Source organism: Ammospiza caudacuta, chromosome 4 (assembly GCF_027887145.1).
Source record: "Ammospiza caudacuta isolate bAmmCau1 chromosome 4, bAmmCau1.pri, whole genome shotgun sequence".
NCBI classification, from domain to species: domain Eukaryota; kingdom Metazoa; phylum Chordata; class Aves; order Passeriformes; family Passerellidae; genus Ammospiza; species Ammospiza caudacuta.
Window position 1 is genome coordinate 13738236 of NC_080596.1, and position 21520 is coordinate 13759755.

The window sequence follows — 21520 nt, forward strand, 5'->3', positions numbered from 1 at the left end:
AATAATGAAATTGAGTCACAATTCACTTGGGGGTTGAATTTCTGTTTTAAAGAAGATATTCCATTAGGTCTGTCTGTGATCCAGGTGAAATTGTTCAACATGGACCAGGATTAGATCTTTACTCCTTCTGTCTTCTTTCTCTGACCATGGGAAGGACCTGCTCAAGCAGTCCATGCAAACAGGGGAAAGAATTTCATAAATCTTCTCCATCAAAATAAAATTAACATTATTTTTGCAGATGAGGGAGCTTGTGAAATAGATATGTGAGTGACTTAAATAGGGCTGAATATTAAGGTACATGCAAGAATTGTTTTGTTTCAGGAAATAATCCATCACTAATTATTTATTAACTTGCTCGAATGGCTGTTGGGGTACATTGAACCCTTACCATGGAATGGCTTGGGAAGAACAGCTTTTAGAAACCAAAAAAAAAGATAAAGCAAATAATTAAAATGAAAAAAAAAAAAAAACCAAAAAAACCCAAAACATTTATTTCTTCATTTTCCTTAGTTTGTTTTCAAAAAAGTTGGTAGGAGAGAGGATTTAAAATGTTGTATTTGCAATCCAGAACTAGTCTCAAATAGCTTCAGCAAATTGTTCTTCAAGAGTGAGTCCTTTGTGGAGAGATAGTTCCAGCCAGTCCAAGTTTATGCTATCTTGATTTATTTTCTTCAAGCTGAGAGTGAAGCTTTGTATTTTCCATAGAAAAGCTCAAGAGTCCAAGTGTTTGCAGAGCCAACAGTGTATTGAAAAGTTAATTGGCTGACATACAGGCAAAGATGTGACCTAATATTCACTTACTGCTTTTAACCAGTAGTTGAGATAGGCTGGGGATATTGCCCTTAATCCTTTTTCTTTGTTGCTACTATAATTTATATTCTTTCAGTTTTCAGTCCTTCATAAGGGTAAATTCATATTCATTTCCAAGGGACAAGAACATTTATATTAAATGTTTCGGAAAACTGAGTTTTTTCAGATTGCATTCCTGTAAGAGGGATCACTCCTTAATAAGAAAAAAAAGGGCACATATATTTATATTTATATATGCGTGTGTGTATGTGTGTGTGTACACATTTGTCCAAAACAGGCATCAATTGAGAAATTTTGTAATCCTACATTTAAGAAATTCCTAGCACCTCAGCCAGGCATATTGCTGTCAATGGGAAGTTGGCTATTAAATTTAAAAAAAAAAAGAAAAATTAACTCAGATTCTAAGAGCTATCCAGAAATCTTGGTAAGGAACTACTAAAAACTCTGGTTTAACTCATAATAATTTGGATCTGAGAAGATATGGTGAATAAAAAGCAGTCTCCAAATTTGTAGACCTTAATTTATGAGCTCTTGTCTAGATTATGTGTTACAGTAAATAATTCTAAGAGTAATTACTTAGCATTTCAACAAAACTTTAATCAAAGAACTGGAACTGTTTCACATTAGAAACTGATGTAGATGAAGATTTATTTCATCAATTTTTCTTCAAGTTCATTGCTTCAAAAGAACCATGCAAAAATTAGGTATTTTCCTGGAGTTTCGGTTTACTATTCTCTTCCCAAGGTCTTATTCATGGTTCTAGAAATGCAGGCATAAAGTTGTATAGTGTGTAATATATTATTCTCTTTTAGGCTTACTTACACTACTGGGAAGCCGTTTTGGTGTAAATCAAAATCCTTTTTTAAGGGAATGGGACTTGTTTTATCTTCCCTGTGCCTTGGGATTGATCTCTGTATGATAAACCTTTCCATTGCCCCAGGCCATGTACATCCTGAGCAGGGGAAAGCTGCTTCTACGGCAGATGTTGGTTGTGTGCCTCCCAGAATCATTGATTATAAAAAGAGAAAATCAGATCTCAGATTTTGTATTGCAGAAAGGACCTTCAGAGAGGGAGGGAGTTTTGAGGCAGAAATCCTCAAAAATGCATGCTTCAGTCATCTTTTGTGTTTCTCTGGGGGTTGTTAAGAGTCTGTCTTCTCTGAGAGCCATTCTGTGTGTGTTTGAACTTTGTGGTTTTCGGGGGGGGGTGTTGGGAAAAGGACCAGGAGACGAGCTACACCATCATCAAGTCCAAGGAGACGGCGATCACGGCAGATGGATTGAAGCCCGGCTCGGCGTACGTCTTCCAGATCCGGGCACGGACGGCCGCCGGCTATGGGGGCTTCAGCCGCCGCTTCGAGTTCGAGACCAGCCCAGTGTGTAAGTGCTTCTCATTGCTGCCAGCCCCTGTCCCCGAAAGGCTGCCCTGAAACACGTCAGGGATCGATACCTCTGCACAGAGCGCTTCCTTTGATTGCTTCATCCCTTGACTTGGGAAACGCCGGGCATGTTGTGACTCTGCACTTGGCTTATCTGTCTTTTGCTTCCTCGTGGTGGGGCAGGAGATCTTCAGGCTTCAGAGAGGGCAGGAGATCTTCAGGCTTCAGAGATTCATGGCTTTCCATGCTTAGAAAAATCCTGTGTTTACAGGAGCCTGGTGTAAGAGAGTCGTTCCTCTCAGGAGGGACAGAGGGAATGGGACCTCCTCCTTAAAGGCAGGCTGCAGAGGATGCTTAGCTGTCTTCCCCATCTGGGGGAAAAAACCCTCAAATGGTGCTTCTCTGTGAGGGGAAGGGTTGAACCAGCATTAGTGTCTTTTGTGTTTTTTGGGGAAAGTTCCTGTCAAGTTAAAAGGTTGTTTCTGTTGGCTGCCAAGGCCACAGCCTCAAGAAAAGGAGGTTAACTCGTAATCAGAAATTGTAAAAAATGTGCACTGCAGGTGCAGGACTTCTTCTTGGCCTGTTACATTTGTGGGTTTTTAAATTTTCTTTAATTTTTTTTTTAATGAAACTTATCCAGGGCTAGATTCTGGAATAGATTCTGTGGCAGGGTGAACTCCTGAGGCACATGGAGGCTCAGCTGCTCTTTCTTCTGTGTTTAGGCACAGCTGTGGGGAAATTCTTTTTGTCCCAAATACAGAATTTTGCCAAGGTGTCAAGTACGATTTTGTCCACCAGAAAATATGTCTTCTCTCTATTAGTTTGTACAGCTGTCATTTATTAATTTTTATACTGTGTGCATGGAAGAGGAATTTTATGCTGGAAATACTCTGATCGTTCCTGTGGGAAAGGAACTGTTTGCTGTGTTTTCCTTGGAAATTTAAATTCATAAATACTTTGATTACTGTCACTCCAGTTTATTTAAAATTCATCATCTTTGAGGAGAAGATGCCAAGTTGTCTTTTCAGTGCATGCTGCCTTTGAAGTTGTAATAGATTTTCAAGGAGTCATTATACATGTGCAAATGTAGCTGTGGAGCCAGAGATTAAGCTAATACAGTGAAAATTGCATCACACTGCAAAGATTAATGCAGTAAGGACAGTGTATTTAATGTATTTCTTATTGTATTAACCATTAATTGTGCTCTATAAGTAGCAACCAAATCATGTTACGCCAAAAAATTATTCTGTGTAGTTTTTCTCAGTTGGAAAGTTTCTAGCTTAGAGTTGTTTGAGTAATAGTGCTCTGGTCTATTAATGAGTAACACATGAAATATAGGCACATTTGATCTATTACCTATGATCCTGGTCCAAAAATAATGGCACTTTCATCAAGCCCATCATGTAAGTATCTGTGTTAATCAGGACTTTTGAAGGACATCATGTGGAAAGACTTTTAAACACTAGAAATTCTATGGGTCATTTAGTCCTACCCACATCCCAGTCATTTTCACATTTTAAAGGCAGAGGAATAGGTACTTCTCTGATATTGAGGAGTTGCTGGTATAGTCAGAGGAACACCTACTACATTGTCCCAAGTTTGGGAATGGGAATTGTTCTTCTGTTGGGCTCAAGCTCTGGCTGAGGCCAGACTTAACCAGATTCTTTAACACTTAATAGGATTGAAATACAATGTAAGCCTCAGTATCTTGCAAAATGCAGCTCTGTTTGACATTTAAAACCTTATAAAAAGCATTTTTTTTCCCCAAAGCCCTATATAAAGTCAATATTAGTGTCAGGAGTGTGACCAGACTCCCACTGCTTTCCTGCACATCCTGGAGATTTTGAAAGTAAGCACAGATCGAAATCTCACTGTTAGATCAGAGTACGAATCTGAACTTCTTGTTAGAGCCAAAGCAAATGATTTTTATTCAAGCACAGATGAAACCCTTTCAGTGGCTGTTCTGAGAAACAAAAACTATTTCCAATTCGTTTGGACTGAACAATAGGTTTTGTTTCCAGTTCACAAGGTTTCTGTAGTTAGTTTTAATATATTTGGAGGAATTATACAACAACAGCCCAAGAAATGCAATGGAGGAAAGCTGTAAGCTGTTTTGGACTTCCCTCTTTTTCCAGAATCTGAGAATTTTTACATTGCCCTGCTTGTGCAATTCTGCAAAGCACCATGAAGCAGCCAAGGCTTCAATTTTCAGCAGAATTATTTTGAGTAGAAGGTGCTGCTGGGTGTATCCATTTGTTGCTTCATCCTTTCCAAATGCCACCAAGCTCGTCTAGCCCCAAAAACTAACTTTGCAAAGAGCTGGGTTTTGGCTGGATTGGTGAGCTAATCTAGCTGGTCCTGCTGGGCAGGAGCAGGAACATATCACCAAGCTGGGAAGGGGTAATGCAGGGGGGATGTGTGTGTGTCCCTGACTTTGAATGGCAGCAAGCCCCAGCTTGGCTTATGAGTTCAGGCTTTTCATCTGCCATAGATCACAGTAGAATTTATCTCATTTCCCCATCCCTTGAGCTGTGCAAAAAACCACCAATCACTGCTTAATGTTCTCCTTTAAATGTTTTTCTTTTTAATTATTTTGTCAAGAAAGCAGTAAAACACCATCTTAAGGAGCCCCAATAACTTTGTGAGGCTTATAAAATCTCTGGATGATGGCAGGGGATTGGAGCAGTTAGCATGAAATATTTAAAGTGTCAGGACCAGTCCTTCTGAAATCACTTACTCTGCTGTAGCAGGTCCACCCTGCCAATGGTTAAGCACCAGAGAGCTCCCATATGAAGAGCTGCTTGAAGCCCAGTGCAGATCAATGTTTAATGTCATACCTTTCTGTCTTTCCTTTCCTTTAACAATTAATATGGGACTATATTCAGTTATTTTATAGCCTTCATAACGTTAATCCTGTGCTAAGGACCCTTTTTTAGTTCAATCATTTAGTTAAAGGCTTCTTCAGTACGCAATCAATTCCTGCTGCTCTCTGGGGCGGATGGAGCTTCATCCTGGGCTGGCACGAGGTTAAGAGCTATAATGAGGTTTTCCCCCACAGAGCAGTGGTTCCTGTGCCAGGGAGCTGGTTTTGCAGGGAGGATGTGAGGTTTGTACCCTGGGGTGGTTATATGCTTGCCGTTAAATAAGCTGGCAGCAAAGAGGGCAAGGTGAGGACACTTTGGTTTGTGCTTGGGGAGCCCCACGTACAAACCCCTGGGGGAAATGGGCTCCTCCCCTGCCAAGTAGGGCAGATAAACAAGATACAAGTGGTATTAGCGTTTCCATTTTACAGCCTACAGGAGCTTGGTCACCTGCTCTTATTTGACCCGTGTCAAAAGTCAGTTCTCAATCAGCTCTCCTGACTTTTCTGCTGGCATCTTTATCACCAGTTTAGTCTCCTGCCTTTTGGCAGGAGGGCTCCTTACAAGGCACAGACTGGAAGAGTTTTGCTTCCCCAAGTTTTGGCCAATAAAAAGACCAACCAATGTACATGTCTTAGCAGATTCCTGTTTTACAGAGGGCACTTCACAGCCATGTAATAGAGATGCCACAAAGAGGTTAGCTTATAATTTTTTATAGCTTCTTGAAGTGCAGGTAATTCTTTTTATCTTGTAGATTTTTCTTGTGTCTGTTAGCAATAACATTCCATAAATGTTCTCTCTGACTGTTGAGTTTTCATCCAAATGAGAGCCTGTTGGGTTTTCATCTTTTATCTCTGATTTCTAATGCAGCTAGCTCAGGGAGAAAAACTTGAGTTCACAAACTCGAAGGCTGCATCCTGCAATGCTTTGGTTTCTGAATTGAGCAATGAGATGGAATCTTGTTGGGTTTTTGGCTTAGTGTTGCATGTGGTTTTGTTTCCTTTCCACCCATATCCTTTCCAAACTAGAAACAGACAGCAAAAGGGGGAAAACACAAACTGTAAAAGAATAAATGAACTGGTAAGACTTGAAACCTTGCTGGCAGCCTCACTAGAAAGACTCATATGAGTGCTGACTGTCATTTTAACCCTAATCTTCATTTTCTGTTTCTCATCTCAGCAGTAGCTGCATCCAGCGACCAGAGCCAGATTCCTATAATTGTTGTGTCTGTAACAGTGGGAGTCATTCTGCTGGCTGTTGTTATCGGTTTCCTTCTCAGCGGAAGGTAAGAGAAGAAGCTGCGTATTTATACTTCTTCAACTTTTGCAATAACTTTTATCTGACCAGCTGATTAGTGTGATTTAGGCAAAAGCAGCATGTGAACAAAGCTGTCCAGCGGTAGCACTGTAAAACAGCACGAGGGTGGGCTGATTGATCTGTTTGGACAAGCAGGAATGACAAAGGCACTCTCACAGATGTAGTTCACTTCCCAATGATTTTCATCTGTGTATGGGCTGGCCCTGATTATTTTACTTGATTCTCCCAGGACTGTTTTCACATTCCTTTAAAAATAAGCAGAACGTTTTATTACAGGTAAAATATCTTCACCCCCATATGTTTGTACTCAGAGCTTGCAATGGACTTTGCTCATGGAGAAAACTTCAGGAAAACACTTGCAAAGAAAATGAGAATAAAGCCACTGAAATGGCCAAATGCCCCATATTTTGGTCAAATCTGGATTTCATTTCTCATGTGTACGATACTAATGTGTCCCCCAAGCGTTAGTAAATCCTACAGAGAGCTTCCCCCACAGAGGGAGACACTGCCTCAAACCATCCCATTGACTTCTCATGTGCTTAAACATAGGCAAGTGATGAAAGCCTGGACTATACCATCTTTGACAACTCTAATGGAAGTTGATGGAATTTTTTGCTGAACAGGAGATTGTGGTACTGGGGCAAAATCTGGCTTGTATCAGGAAAAGTTTGTACTGCAACATAAAACTTGTTTGGCAGCCAGCATGGAAGGCACTTTTTTCATATTCTACATGTATATTAGTACCTTTTTTTAGTGGCAGTAGTCAAACAATGCAACATCCTCCATGCATATGTGAAGTACTCCACAAAGCTTTGTGAAGTACATCTACTGATAAGGCTGAATTTGTTTTCAGTGCAAAATAAACATTTATGCTTCTAAGGTACCCATCAGCTCACAGTTGCTTTTATGATACAGGTCTGTCCTAAGCTCAGGTCTAGCACGGTGTCTCTAATTTATAGGATATTGTAAACATTAAGAGATGTTACAGATGCAGAGGAACAGCACTGAATTTGGTTGAGTTAGTTGAGGGTCTTATTTCCCAGAGGAGGTAAGATAGTCTGCAAATGCAGAGCAGTGAAATCCTGCCAGGCTGAGCAACTCTGTCCCCAGGCATAAGGCATCCGTGGAAGGACACGGACGCAGTTATTTCCTGTCTTGAAAGGTAAGTGTGCTGCCAGACTCATCTCCAGTCAAGGTCAGAGACTGACAGTCTCTTCCAGCTCAGCTGTTCGAGCTCCTGTTGTCTGCTTTGAGTGACTTGTTGGGCTTAAAAATGAAAAAGTAAATGCTCCTGTCTGCATGAGAGGCATGCAGCAGCAGAGAGGGAGAGGGATGAGTCAATGGGCAATTCACACCAGGGCCTACAGGAAAGCTGTAGTCAGAAGACTTGGCTCTGAACACTCTAGACAGGATTCAAGTCTCTCCTTAAAGCCTAGAGGTTGTGATTGAAGTTCCTCTTCAGTCAGAGCAGGTGGATGTGAACCTTGGCTTTGCCCAGCCCGGATGTGTGCTTGTATTGGTGCAAAGGAGAATGCCTCTGTGACTGTAGGGAAGCTGTGGGTGTAACCTGGCCCCTCTGCAAGGAAGGGTCTGGGGGCTGAGTGACAGGGGGGGCAATGTACATCCCTCTGTGGCCATAGGGAATCAGAACTGTGTGGCTGCCAGTAGCTCCTGCTCTCCCACAGTCGCTGGCAAGGGCTCAGTACCACTCTGAGGAGGGTATACCTTTGCAAGTCTCCTTTTCTCTGCTACTCTCTCTAGTCTCAGCAAGCAGTTGCAAACCCTGAGCCATTTGTCAGCAGTTCTCATTAGTTACATCTTTCTGTTCTCTTGCCTAAAGTGCTTTCCAGGATGTGCTTCCTCTTAGCTCTTTATCTCTTGGCATGCTTATGAAAGCCCTTGTGTCCTTTGGCTAGAGTTTTATTGCTGCCTCTGCTGCTACCTTAGTCCTCCTACCTTGTACCCACACTTCCCTCTGTGGACACCAGGGCAGCTGCAGGTTTCTGGAACATTCTCCATGGTGCCACGCCGGATGTCTGGAAAGGGTAGGCACAAGGAACTTCTCATCCATTTTTATCTTTTCAACCCTTCCCCTAACTGAAAAGACCAGTCCTTCATTTGGAACTGGTGGAGAAGCCTCCCACACAAAGGTTTGGTCCATTATCAGAAAATTGGCTTCAAAACCACAGGACTTCTCTGCCAGTTTGACTTCCCATGAATTTTAAAGCTCATCTGGTACATTGAGTGACTTGTGAAAACAGCAAAATAAACCCCAAAAATCCAGAAAGATGACAGACTATTTGAAATTAAACAAAACAAAGAAATTGCTCTGATTTGGAAGAAAGCAGAGATGCCAGGGAGATGTGTTACTCATGCTGCTTTGCCTTGGACAGGAATTCAAGACAATTTGTGGACTAACTCTCCTGCTGTGACAGCAGGGACAATAAACATGTTCCAAGTCATGGGATAATCCCTTTCTGAAGCAGTTAACCTGTTTCTGGGAGATGTTTTCCTATTAAACCTCTGGAGTGGTTGTGTTGTTCCAGTGCCTGGTTCCAGGGGGGTTGCATTTTCTTTCCTAATTCTTTCCTGTATTTGCTATTAGGAAAACAGCTATTTTGAACTCCAGCTGGAATCACTACTGCTTGCCACACCAAGCAAGCTGTGCAAAGCCCAGGCTCTGTCTTTTCTGTTGATGTAAGTGAGCAGGAGAAGGAGAAAAACCATCTTGCTCTGCAGCGCTGAAGACATAGCCTGACCTGCTCTTGAAAACAGATTGCTTTGTGCTGGCTTCAGGGTGCTCCCAGGTTCCTGAGAAGTCCTGGACACCTCAGGATACTCCTCCTCCCTAGGATGCTGTATGGCACCTCTTTGCAGATCTCCTCCGCAGTCCCAGGCTGCAGCAAGCAGAGGCTTGAGAGCAGCTCTGCAGCACGAGGTGAATGTCGTCCTGCTCCTGGCAGTTCTGTGAGGAGTTTCAGTCACAGGGCTGAGGAGTTTGCTGGAGTCTGCAGGCTTTTTAGTTATTGCTAGGTTCCCAAAGGCAGGGCCACACCTCTGTCCTCTTTTCTTTGCTTTCAGGTCTCTGCAGTTTTCTGGCCTCTTTTGAATGAATGTAAGTAACAGCTTGGCATTTCCCGTTGGCAGCTGGCCCTAACCAAAGGTCAGCTGAACAGTAGCCGTGGTGGCATTTCCACATGTCAGCGTCCATCTGTGGAAATGCACTTTGCGTCTGAAGCTGGAGATTCCTGGGAATTTGAAACTAAATGTGCTCTGCCCTAAACAATTAAGCTGCATTTCAGAGCTGATTCACTTGCAGATGCTCCAGAAAACTTCCTGTAAATAACACGTCCTCTGACCAAGGTCATAAATGCCAAGCCAAATAGCTGATCACTTTTTTAAGTTATCCTGCTCCTTGCATCAAGGACATATTAATAATATAACAATTGGGATTACAAATCAAAGAGATTCACTAAATCAGACTGTAGTTGTCTCAGCATAAAAAAGAGAAGTGGATTGAAAATCTATTATTAAACCAGCTACAAGTATTTTATTAAAGAACACAAAGTTGTTATTATCTCTGTTTTGTTGAGATTATGTATTCTCAGAAGTGCTGTGCATTTTACAGCTAGAGCAAATCTATAAATTTTGCTTTCCTAGCAATGCATGAATTAGATGTCTGTTACCATTACTGTTCCTGACTGAAGTATGTATTAATCTAAAATCATTACTGACTTTTGTTTTAAAGTCTGTGTCAGACAGTCCAGTGACAAAGATCTTTGCACTCCATCTCACAGGGAGCAGTAAAGCGCCTCAGTTTTTGCTGTGTGGTATCAGTCTCTTTCTCCCTACAAACTGAGGTCAAGAGCCAGGTTTTCAGCAGTCTGGGGAGGAGACAACTGCTCCAGAGCAGTACCCCTCTTTTGTCCTTCAAACCCAGCCCTCTTTGCAAAACAGACAAGGTCTTAGGGTCAGTGTTAAGAGACTGCTGGTCCCTCCAGTCCCTCAAGCTTTCAAACTTCATAGCACTGAACAAAAGCATGAGCTTTTACAGAGTAAAGTGGGGAAGATATTAGGTCAATGCTGTGCATGTTTGCAAAAGCTGTTCAAAACAGCCAAGTCAACTGTGCATCTGCATTTATAGCCAACTACCCATTATGGATGACCTTTCCATCTCAAGTGATCTTCCAAAGAACCAGAGGGAGTTTTTCATAGAACTTAGGGGAAAAAAAAATTTGAAGCAGCAAAAAACTCCTCCTCACCCTGTGTCGTGCATATATAGAAAGTCTCCTTCTGGCAAGGAGCTAGCCTCTAAAAGACAAAGCAAAGACAAATCTTGCCACCTGGGTATTGGCAATTAGAGGCTCTTACACCAGCGTATCCATCCTTGACCTTGGCTGATTTAGACTTTTAAATATCTGTGCCTGTGGTGGCAGAGGGCTACTTTCTGGACACAAATATGTGCATCTTGTTAAAAAGTGGCTTTCAGGGAATAGAGAGGGAGAAAGATTGTGGTTTATATCCCAGGTCCTGAGAGACTGTTTACAACCTTCTGTGATGTGGAAGGTCAAAATGGATGAAATTTTCCACAGCCTCCCCCCATCCTATTTTCCAGGTTGTGTCAGGGCTTAAAATAGTTTGCTTTTTCAATATTTCCGTAGGAAATGGGAGACAGTCTATAGATAATGGTTTTCATAGAGAATTTTTCTAGAATGAGTCACAATTTTTGTTCGTTGGGACATTTTAAAGGATTTTTATCTCTGCATTCTTGCCTGCTCTTCCTTCTTCCTGCAGGACATTGTCTCCTGTGATTTATAGCCACTTTAATATGCTGCCTACTGCCAAATATTCCCCACGATTCACCTGACAAGAGGAAGGATTTTGTCGAGGAAGCTACTGCTCTGCCAAGTCAAAATTCCCATCCACCCAAGAGCAGGCAGGATCTGGTCCTGCTTCAGTTGGGGTCAAGGTTTTCACTGCTTCCATCCTATTAGCAGCCTGTTTGCTGGGACATGTTCCCAGGGAGGAGCAGCACTGGTGCGCAGTCCAGCTCTCTGAAGGGAGAGTGGTCCAGTGCCCCCTCCGCACGGGGTCAGACCTTCCTGGGGCCTGTGTGGAACTCTGCTGCCTGTAGCACCCATCTCTAACACCCTGTCAAGGTCAGCTTGTCCAATGTGGCTGCTCCAACACCTCATTCCTCTTCTATTCTTAACACTTTTTGCTTAGTGCAGACTCACCAAGCTCCACAAGGCAGTCTGGTCTGCAGTTTCAAGACAGGTTTAAGGATCCAGGCTAATCTGCCTTTGGATGACTTTGGCCCAGACAGAAGGTGAGAGTTGACTAAATGTAAAACTAATCTGTAACTAAGCTCCAAGTTATTTCTGAGTTCCTCTGGTAGCAGCCAAGGGAATGGGCTGGAAGGACTGTGATGAGCAGATAAGCAACCAGCATAAGCTTTGTCTGAGCAGGGAGAATGGGGCGTAGTGCAGCAGTAAGTGATGAAACCTCCTCGCCTTCTTGCAGGGGATTTGTTTGATGGCATTGTGCAAGTCCTGTTTCCACGTGGAGAAGGGAGCTGGGCTGCCCTTCAAGCTGGAATTTGTAGCAGCTGAAGGCTTCTGCACAGCACCCCTTGTGTATGTAGTCTTTGAAAGTGGGATTTTACAGTGTCTTCTCTTGACTGTGGAGCAGGTAGAGAATGAAGAAGGAAGTCAGACTCTTGTTGTTCTGCACTTCTGAATATGTGGATGTTTCACTTTGCTTTGAAATCAGAAGTGTGACCTCCCCTGGGTCTTCACCATGTAGCAGCATTTGGCCTCTTACCTAGAAAAAAGGTTATCTCTGCTTTCTTATGTCTTAGACATAGAAAAGTATAATGCCAGAGGTCTTTCCAAGTGCAGTTCCTTTCCCTGAAGACATTGTTTTCCTTCCCCATAGTGACTGCATAGCTGTCATCTGCTTGGCCTTCTGCATTCTCAGCTTCTCTCAAACAGTGCAGAGACACACTTTAATGTTTGAGCCAGGATAGCTCAGCAGGAAGAGCAGGTGACTCCTTAAACATTCGTACATTTTGGGACAAAGTGGGAATATATTCCTAGCAGCTCACAGTGTGTAATGGCACTTCTCTGATGTTTATAGCAAGCATGTTGACTCAGGAATTGCTAGGTGTAGAGCTGGCCTCCTGACCTGGAGATGCAGGAAGCAATCATTACCATCACTCAAGGCTGTATGAAGGATTAGAAAAATCTTCCCAGGCACCCTCAAGTATTTCAGTCTCTAATTGCAAATCTCTGAAGAACATCCCATTAGAACAGCTTATTAAAAGCAACAAATGAGACTTCCATTTATCATGATTCCAAGAGACTTCAGCTTACAACTCTTAAAAGCCACATCTATATATGGCAGAGCCTCTCTGAATTCTATCTAGCCATTAAAAATGTAGTTTAATTCCAAATGCTCTCTGGGTCATCTGCAGACTTGTGGTAAATTAATTACATTAATTGCAGGCACAGTTGCTGGGGCCCATGATATATATACATTTCATTAACCAAGCCCAGGGTTTGAAACAATGCCAAGGGTGTTGATAAGTGCTCCTCGCACCGGTTTATTAAAGTTTGTGCTCTGGACATTTGGGTTTGCAATGCACATAAGCTTTGTGGGGGTGACCTTATCTAGAAGAGGAGGGGTGTTGTCTCTGTGTGCCTGAGATAGCTGAAAGCAGCAGAGCTGGGCTGGCCAGGGAGCAGGGCAGTGCCAGCAGGGCACAGAGTTCCTGCAGGTGTCACTGCGGCTGCAGGCTCCTCTGCTGTTTCCTTTCCCATCTGCAGTCCTTTCCTCGAAGGCAGGGCTAGAAGCAGGTGTCACACCTTGTTTCAAGCAAACTTGGCTTTTGGAGATGGTGTTGCCTCAGAGCATATTCGTGCCCAGCCAAGGGGATTTAACACTGCAGGTGTTTTCTCAGTAATTTCTGTTGTTATATGGACATGTCATCTGTTTTCCCGCAGCAGATCAGAGGGGCTCCTGACCAGTAGCAGCCCCCACTAGCTCTCCTCATAGCTTGCTGGTTGATTCAGTGAGGTTGGAGACTTTGCAGATAGAATTGATGTATGCAGTGCTTGGTTCAACTCTGCTCTCCAGTATAGGTCAGCTTGATGGCTAAAGATCTAAAACCCTGGAGAAGACCGGCTGTATTTCATTAAAAGCATTTCAGTCTTACCCATAGCATTTGATCTTGTCTGGAAGGCTTTTGCTTTCAGCTCCTCAGTTTTTAGACTAAGAAAGCCCTGCAGGAAAGAAGGAGATGGGAGCTGGGCCCCTGCTAGAAGCCATCAGGCACCCAAATCCAGTGGTCACAAGATGCATGATGGCTTTGCTTGAGTTTAACATTGGTTTTATTTGCCTCAGAATTTTTATATTTTGAAGTTTATCTGCCAAATCAAGCCATCCTTTTAACTCAAGTAGTAATAAATCTTCCTTTGTCCTGACTGTTGAGAGCAATTAGTAAGTTCACTTACCTAACCAAGTGCACGTGGACCAGAAAGTGAATTTTATTGTCTGCTGATCCTGTTTAGTTTGTTTCTAAGCACTTTAGATCTTCCCTAATGCTAAACCTCAGAGTATTTTGACCACAAGTGCACAGCTGATGGGTTTGTAGGAGCAAGGCTACACTGAAGTACATTTCTCTTGCACCTGAACATTTCATTTTTACTCTGTATAAAAAGAGTGAGATCTGGATTCAGCACAGGGAAGTGATTTAGTCTCAGAGCAGCCCTGTTGCTGATGAGCTCTTAAAGAGTTTTCTTTGTTCAGGGAAGTGTTGAGCTCTTTTCATTTTCAGGAAGTGGTTGCTTTTCATGTTAATTGAGCAGCTATTTGGAAAACTTTGACTTGGCATGCTGAGTGGTGTGGAGGTGTGGGAAGGTCTGGTGGCAGCAGCATTAGAAAATGCCAGGGGGAAAGGGACCTCCAGGCTGAAACATAATCTAAAGGGTCACAGCCAAACTCATCTGCTGGAGATGCACCAGTTCCCTGCACTCAGATCCTGCAGGGTTAAAGGAAGAAAATGGCAAAATTGACTCAAGATATTTAGTGCTCAGGTTCCCTTTGTGTACCTTTGAGTTTTGGATCTCTGGTTTTAACTTGGATCTACAGAGTGGGTTAATGAAGGCTGATCTCCTTCCATATTAGTATGACTGAACAAGCTGGGGCATTATGAAAATAGAAAATATTGTTAATTATAGTTAGAGATATTGGCATTGCTGTTTAGAAAATGTTAGCAAGTTATTTTGCTGATGCAAAAGGAGCTTAGAAGACATTCTTCACCAGTTTTAATTTAAGTAAGCACATAATCCAATGTATAATTCTGTAAGTCATTGCATGCCTGAAGTTATTTTGCATCATAATTTAAGGCAATGCAGTTGTAGAATGTTAATTTTGTCTAAAACTATTTTAATGTATTTAGACATTGTAAGTCATACTGTATCAAAATCTGATGTGCACAGGATTTTTTTCAAGAATGACTTCTTGTGATGACTGAGGAGAAATGAAGTGAAGAGATCTTCAGCTGACTTTTATTTGAGTTTACCTGCACCACTGGGCTCCTGCTTGTACTGAAGTCCTTCCTGATGTTTCTTCTGCACTATGTTCTTTTCCAGGATGAACTATCTTAATAGATTTGGTAACAGAAAAATTGTGCGTACAAGTTCTCTGACAAGGGATAAAGGGCAAACACGAGGTGCAGCCGCCAGCATTGGGTTGAGAACTGATGCCAGGCAAACCCATAGTCTGATTAAAGTAATGGCTGAGCAGCCTTCAAAGGCAAGCTGTGGCCGCATGGAGTGCCTTTCAGCTCGCCATATTTTGAGTTTATTTAGGCTGAATGCTCTCACAAGGTCCTGCTTCTGCAGATACCTAACATGTGCAAAGCTTCCCTGACACAAGGAGGTGCAGAAAGGGCTCTGTGAGTACATGCATAAGGATCTGCAAAAGCAGGGCTCGTATTCATCCAGTGGTTTTCCTTTTTTAAAGGCAATTGTAATTGTACCACATGCACGCTTGTGGAAAATAAGTCACTTTGCCTGCTTCAAGGCAGGTGCTTAAGTTTAAGCACATGGGTGGCCCCATTAATCCTGATGGTGGTACTCCAGTACAGGAAGCACATGGTTAATTGCTTTACAGCACCAGGATCTAGACACTCTCCCCAAGGTGTGTTTCACCAACAGTAGCACATGCCATGAAACTTTTGGAGCCCAGGGTGTTCAGGTCCAAATAATAAATGCAATAAGAAGGAAGAAAATACATACAGAAATGTTGTGAATGTATTTGCTCCTTGCCAGGGCGGTGGGATTATTCCTTATCCTGGGCCTTTTTGTTTGCTTTTCAGTTGCTGCGATCATGGCTGTGGGTGGGCTTCTTCTCTGCGTGCTGTTGCCTATCCGAGCCTAACATGGTCAGTGTTCCCACCCTTGCTGGCTCCTACTCCGTGTCCTACGTCCGTGTTCTCTGTGCACAGTCTGCCTCTCCCTTCCTTTCTTGTACTGGCCTGGAAATCACTTTCTCATCTGGTCTCTGTACCCAGCTTGTCTATCTCAACAACTGGAAATATTGTGACCTGAAGCAAAGTGTATCTTCAGCAAGAGCAGGGATCTCAGGGGCAAAAACCTGCTGTGTTATGCCATGGTCAATCCAGACCCTGCAGCAGGTGTCTGATAAAACACCATGGATGCTGGACACCCACCCAGTCCTGCTTCTTGTCATCCAAAGGGGCTGGGGGGAGGAAATGTGTCCCCAGAGGAGGCAGGGGGCAGGCGGGAGCAGGAAAGTGTTTATTTGGTGGCATGTGACATGCATGCCAGTGGAATGGGGTGTATGTCATGGACACAGAGGGCAGTGTATGACATACACAGCAATGCCATGGTGCTGCTTGCCCCCGATATGCTCCAGCAGCAGTGGGCATATCCCTGCAGGTGTCCTGAGGTGCGTGTCCATGCTGCATGCTGTCCTGTTCTGCCACCACCTGGGCTGCCTCACCACTTTCTGCTCTCTTGTACTCCCCTCTTTTCTAACTGCTCAAAGGAGGGGTGATTTTAATTTCTGTTGGTTTGACTGGATGCCAGTTGAGTTGCTTCCAAAAGAAGAATCAGCTGTAATATTTGTGTAGACAGAGATCTTCCTAAGCCTCCTAAGAGACGCATGTAATCACCATCCCCATCAGACAGCTGCTTGGGACCACAGAATTTCTGAGACATCCCACATGCATTGTTAAGCTGGGAAGTTTTCTCAGCATAGCTGGTGAGAGGTGTGGAACTCTTCTGCTGTGTTTTCTGGGGGATGCTGAGGCTTTGCATGGTGGTAGCTAGGTCATGGTGCAGTTCCTTGCTGTGGGGCACAGCAGTCGCTAAGGTGGACCATTTTTGGTCTTCTGGTGCTGTATTTTTTGTTTTGATAGAAAAGGAGTTTGGGTTTTGGTTTTGGTTTTTCCCCCTGGTGGAGCATTTTTTACTTGGTTTTTTGTGACTTTTCAGTGCTTAAGAGCAGATTTAGCAGGCAAGGATGCTCAGCTCAAAGTGTGTGCCCATAAAAAGTTGTTCTGGTATGTGGACCACTGTTTTGGCAATGATTGCTCTGAAAGAAAACCTTGCAGTACTTCTACTGTCTGTCATGCCTGTGGTACCAGTGCACAGGCAGTCCCTGGCTGCAAGTCATGCTTCAAATGTCCTCAATCAAGGCCCCCAATGGAGGATGACAGCAATGGAAAATAGTTCTCAGAGAGGACCAAGATTGGAGTGGATGGCTATGAAGAAGAAAGACGCACAAGGAAAACTTGGCTGACCTGGAAAACACCCTCTGCAGGTTTCCTCCTGAGGTGCAGGGAGACCAGTGTAGCAGCAGGCTGGGAGGCGGAAATGGGAGAAGTTACTTCAAGGCACGGATGCCACTGGCTGTGCTATGGAAAGGCACGACAACCTCTTTAGAGAGATTTATGGAAATCACTTCAGAGGGAGCTTCCTGCAAGAGGGGAAAACGGTATCTTGTTTAAATTATTTTTAATTGTTCTGGCGGTGGTTTAGGAAAGCAGGGAGTCATTCAGCGCAAAGGCAGGGAAGGACTAAAGGCTAAAAATACCACTGCTGGATTTGTGAAACTTCCTTTGTAAGGCATCCAAGTTAATCAGAGGTCAAACACAGGGTCACACAAGTGTAGAGGGGGACAGAAGTGCTGGGAAAGAGAAGATTGAGAAGATTGTAAGCCTGCAGCCCTTTGGAAGGGAATCTGCCCGGTTCCTCTCAGGCCAGCCATCTCCTAGATCTCCTGAACTGAGCTAAAGGTCTTGGCTTGTCATCAGCAGACCTTTTACTGCTCTTTTGGTCTTGTGCAAGAGGAAAGTGAACAGAAAAATGGAAATCAACTTCCAATATAGAAGCTGTTCAGTTTACACCAGTTCCTTGAGTATTCCCTGGTTTTTTGATACTGAATTTATCCTAGGATTGCAAACAGCAAAGACAAATGCTGAACATAAACTAACATCACTAGTGGTAGTCTTCTGCCTCTGGCTCAGTATCAGCATTGTTTATCAAGGATAAAGCTATTCACTGAACAAGTTATTGTCTCCACACATGAGCTGAGGCGACAGGATCTTGGCCAGATGGAGAGATCCATGTTTGTTTGTTCCTCTGCATGGAACACAATCCTGCACTGCAACACGTATGCAGCTCTATTGCTTTAACATCTTGGAACAAATAGTCTGAAATAAGCACTAACCCCTTGTAAACAATAACCTTGCAGTCCTTGCAAACCTCCTGTAAAGTGACAGCTTGAGATGGGTTGGAAGCATCCCTCTAAGTTGATTTATTGTAAAAGACATGCTTCTGAGTGAAGGTCTCACCCCTGAAAAAAAAGTGTTTTGTCTCTGTTTCAGAGAAGTGCCTATGCTTCGTTTATCTCATATTTGAGAGATTAAATACATGTGTAGGTCTCTGCAAGACTGGGATGAGGGATTGCATGCTGCTTCAGGGCACAACCTGTTCGATAGTACTGACTGTACCTGGCAAGGTGAAGTCCCTTTCCTCATCAGGGATGTCTCAATGCTGTCCCCACCTGCACTTCCAGTCATGCCTTGGCTGTGTGCTGAAATGCTTTGCCTATGCCTGTAAAAAAGTATGTCAAGATTTTTTCACATCACCACCTAGGGCTTGACACCCAAGGTCCAGGTTCAGAGTCCCCTGGCTGTGTCTTGCCTGGGCTGTGACCAGAATGGTGGCCCTGGCTAGGGAGATGAAAACTCATTCCCTTGGGCATTCTGTGTTTTTCAGGGGAATGCCCCGACAGGCCAAAGGGCCACACACAACCTAGCAAGCGTATCCTGAAACACAGGGCAGAAACAAAAGAATCTCCATCAGTCCAGGGAGAGCAAGCATCTTTCTGCCTCACTTTGTGAAGGATTTTTCTCTGTGAATTGGCTTCTGTCATGCAAGGTAGTGGGCATTGGCTTCCCAGCTGGATTGTTCATCTTTCTGCCTGTCCATTTTATATTTTATAAACCTATATAGGGATCATTTTATAACTTCACTTTTATAATCTGCTCCATAAATATTTTACGAGCTGCCTGCCAATCTGCAAGTAGTTTTTAAATAAGACATGATGCCTTAAGAATATTTAAAGTCTCACTTTTCTTTTTATCTCTGATACTTTTATGGAAAAACACAGAGCTGTGCAAGGAAGGCATCTGCTTTCCACATAGAGAAACTGGGACAAACCCACAACAGGAGTAAATGTATTGAGATTCAGGTGTGCTGCTGAATTATGTTACCTCTTTGGCTGAGCATCTCCAGCTCAGTGGGAGATGAAGCGAGTGTCAGGATCTTTATGCTTTTGCTGTGCATGATACAGAAAAGATATAGGAAATCTATGGTTTGTACAGTGATAATAAAGTAGAGAATGAGTCTTCCATCAGAGCTTTTGACTCACAGCTTAGCCAATAAATATTAAGAGCAAATGCACATGCAGAAACGGATTATTTCACAAACAATTGAGAGCTTTTTTTTTTGCCCAAAATATATTGCAAAGCCACAATATTTAGATACTTTGATCTGCCAGTAAGATTCACAAAGCGAGTCTGGACTGTTAACCCAAAATTACAGATTTTTATGGGATTTAGTTGGAGAAGACAGGAGAAAAAACTGCTTGTGTGTGTTATTTAAAGCATCTGAAGGTCAAGAATGGAAGAAGCGCAGTTTGGCCCCAGTCAGTGTGGACTCTGGGTAGTTTGAGAAAGTGTGTGAAGGGCACAAGGGATGGCAGGTTTTGCAGAAAGCTTTATTAGTGACACCCAACTGTTGCTTGACAGTCACAGTCCACTAGCTGCCATTTCACTTTGATGTGTCTTGTCAAGGCTTGTTTTAACGATGCTTCAGGCGTCCCAGAGCCTGATTTTGTATGCTAATGTGATGTGCTGCTGTATGTGTTACCCAGCTCAAGAGAAGAGGGCAGCTGCGGCCAACTGGTTTGTGTTGGCCCTTGGAGTGCATCCCTGGGCAGTAAAACATGGACTGTTGTGCAGCAAGGTGTGCTTGGATCACTCTGTGCAGGGGATGGCGTCTCTCTGTCTCCCATATTTACGGTCAAGGAGTCAGGAGACGTAGGTCATAGAAAGGATGATGTTAGAAAAGCATTTTTACAGGCAAAGTGCTCCAAGCCTGAGGAAGAGATAAGGGCATTTGCTCCAAAAGGCAAAACAGAAGTATCGTATATGTGCTTTTGGTAGAAGGATGAGCTGAGTTATTTGTGTATTTTTAAAAGGCAAACTGAGTCATATGCCTCCATCCAGAAAAGTTAGCTCTGCAGAAAGCTGATGTAACTTCGGCAACTTGCAGCAGAAAAAATTGGGGTTGCCAGAAGTGAGACTTGATACTGAGACTCAACTCTCTATTTAGTTAAAGGGGAGGTCATATGATGAAGAAGAATCCATTCTCACCAAGGGTTTGTGAACACCAGAATGTGCTTTGAAATGACCCAGAGTCTCCATGCACACCTAGTACCTAGGTTTTGAGTTAATGATGCAGGACCCCATCTCAGGAAATGACACTGCTGCTTTTAGAGCAAGGCAATGAGCACCAACATGCAGATAACTGAGCCACGTCTCTGGGCACCTCAGTGCTGTTCTTGTGGGGTTTACATTCAAAGTGTTATGGTCTTAGCTTGGTTGCTGCTGCTGAAATCATGCCCTGCATGTATAGCCTGGCTGTTTATCAAGTGCAACTTCTTTATCTCCCTGCCTGCATCCCCAGACTGCCTGCCAACCTTCCCTTGTCTTCTTGATCCATTCCCCTTGCTTGCACAACCTTTGCAATCTCTTTTTCCTTCCTCTTCTTGTAGCACAGGTCTCCTTTGTCCCCAAGGTAAGCTTCCTCTTCCTTGGAATAGCTCCAGAAGCTCATGTTGCTTTTCCTCTCCTCAACTGTCCAGCATCCAGCTCTGCTGAGTCCAGCTCAGTGTTGGGGTCTCATCGTGTCCGGGCTTTTGTCTGTAATTGTGATCATTTCACAAACCCAGTGCCAGAATCCTATAGCCAAAAGGCTGCTTGGCCCCTTGCATCTGGGCAGACAGCAGTTCCCTGTAATAGGACTTCATGCTGAGAGCATGTTTCATGCAGATTCTTGTTACTGCCTCCTCCTAACTGCAGTTTTGTTCCTGCTAATCATATGCTCCTCCTTGCTGTGAGTGATGCTGGAGTGCTCACATGCACCTAGCTCAAAAATCACAGAAGCAATGGAAGAGAGGTTTCTCAGCTTTAAGTGGCTTCTTAGCGGCCTGAGGCTTTCTTTGAGGTGTGCCAGCTAGTGCATGCTGGCTGGCTTGCAGGTGTCTGTTCCAGGCTTTTCATTCTACTAAACAGTGTCCTTCAGTCTCATGTTCATGCAGTTTTCTGTAGGATGATCCAGTTCCTGTTTCCAGTTGTGTTATCAGGTCCTTGGAAGGACAGGCATATGTATGTGTATCCTACATACGTCATCCTGTCCTGTATTTTTAAATGTGTGTGTGTGTGTGTAGCAATTTTTCTTGCCACTGCAGTTGTCCTGGGGCTTCCATGTGGTTGTCTAAGTGAAGCAGATCTCAGAAATGCCACCAAAGCAGACTGTTAATGCTAATGCATTA

General features: G+C 43.5%; 1 protein-coding gene across 6 annotated transcripts in view; it reads left to right on the forward strand.

The window, feature by feature from the left end:
* EPHA5 (EPH receptor A5) overlaps positions 1-21520 on the forward strand; it is a 195777-nt gene that overhangs the window by 144336 nt on the left and 29921 nt on the right. For 3 of the 6 annotated variants that reach the window (XM_058803813.1, XM_058803814.1, XM_058803810.1), the window contains 2 exons: positions 2031-2190; positions 6233-6335. In XM_058803813.1, the coding sequence (XP_058659796.1) occupies positions 2031-2190; positions 6233-6335 (263 nt within the window). Of the gene's footprint in view, positions 1-2030; positions 2191-6229; positions 6336-15749; positions 15816-21520 lie in introns of all 6 variants that reach the window. The other 3 variants (XM_058803812.1, XM_058803809.1, XM_058803811.1) reach the window with 2 other exon arrangements.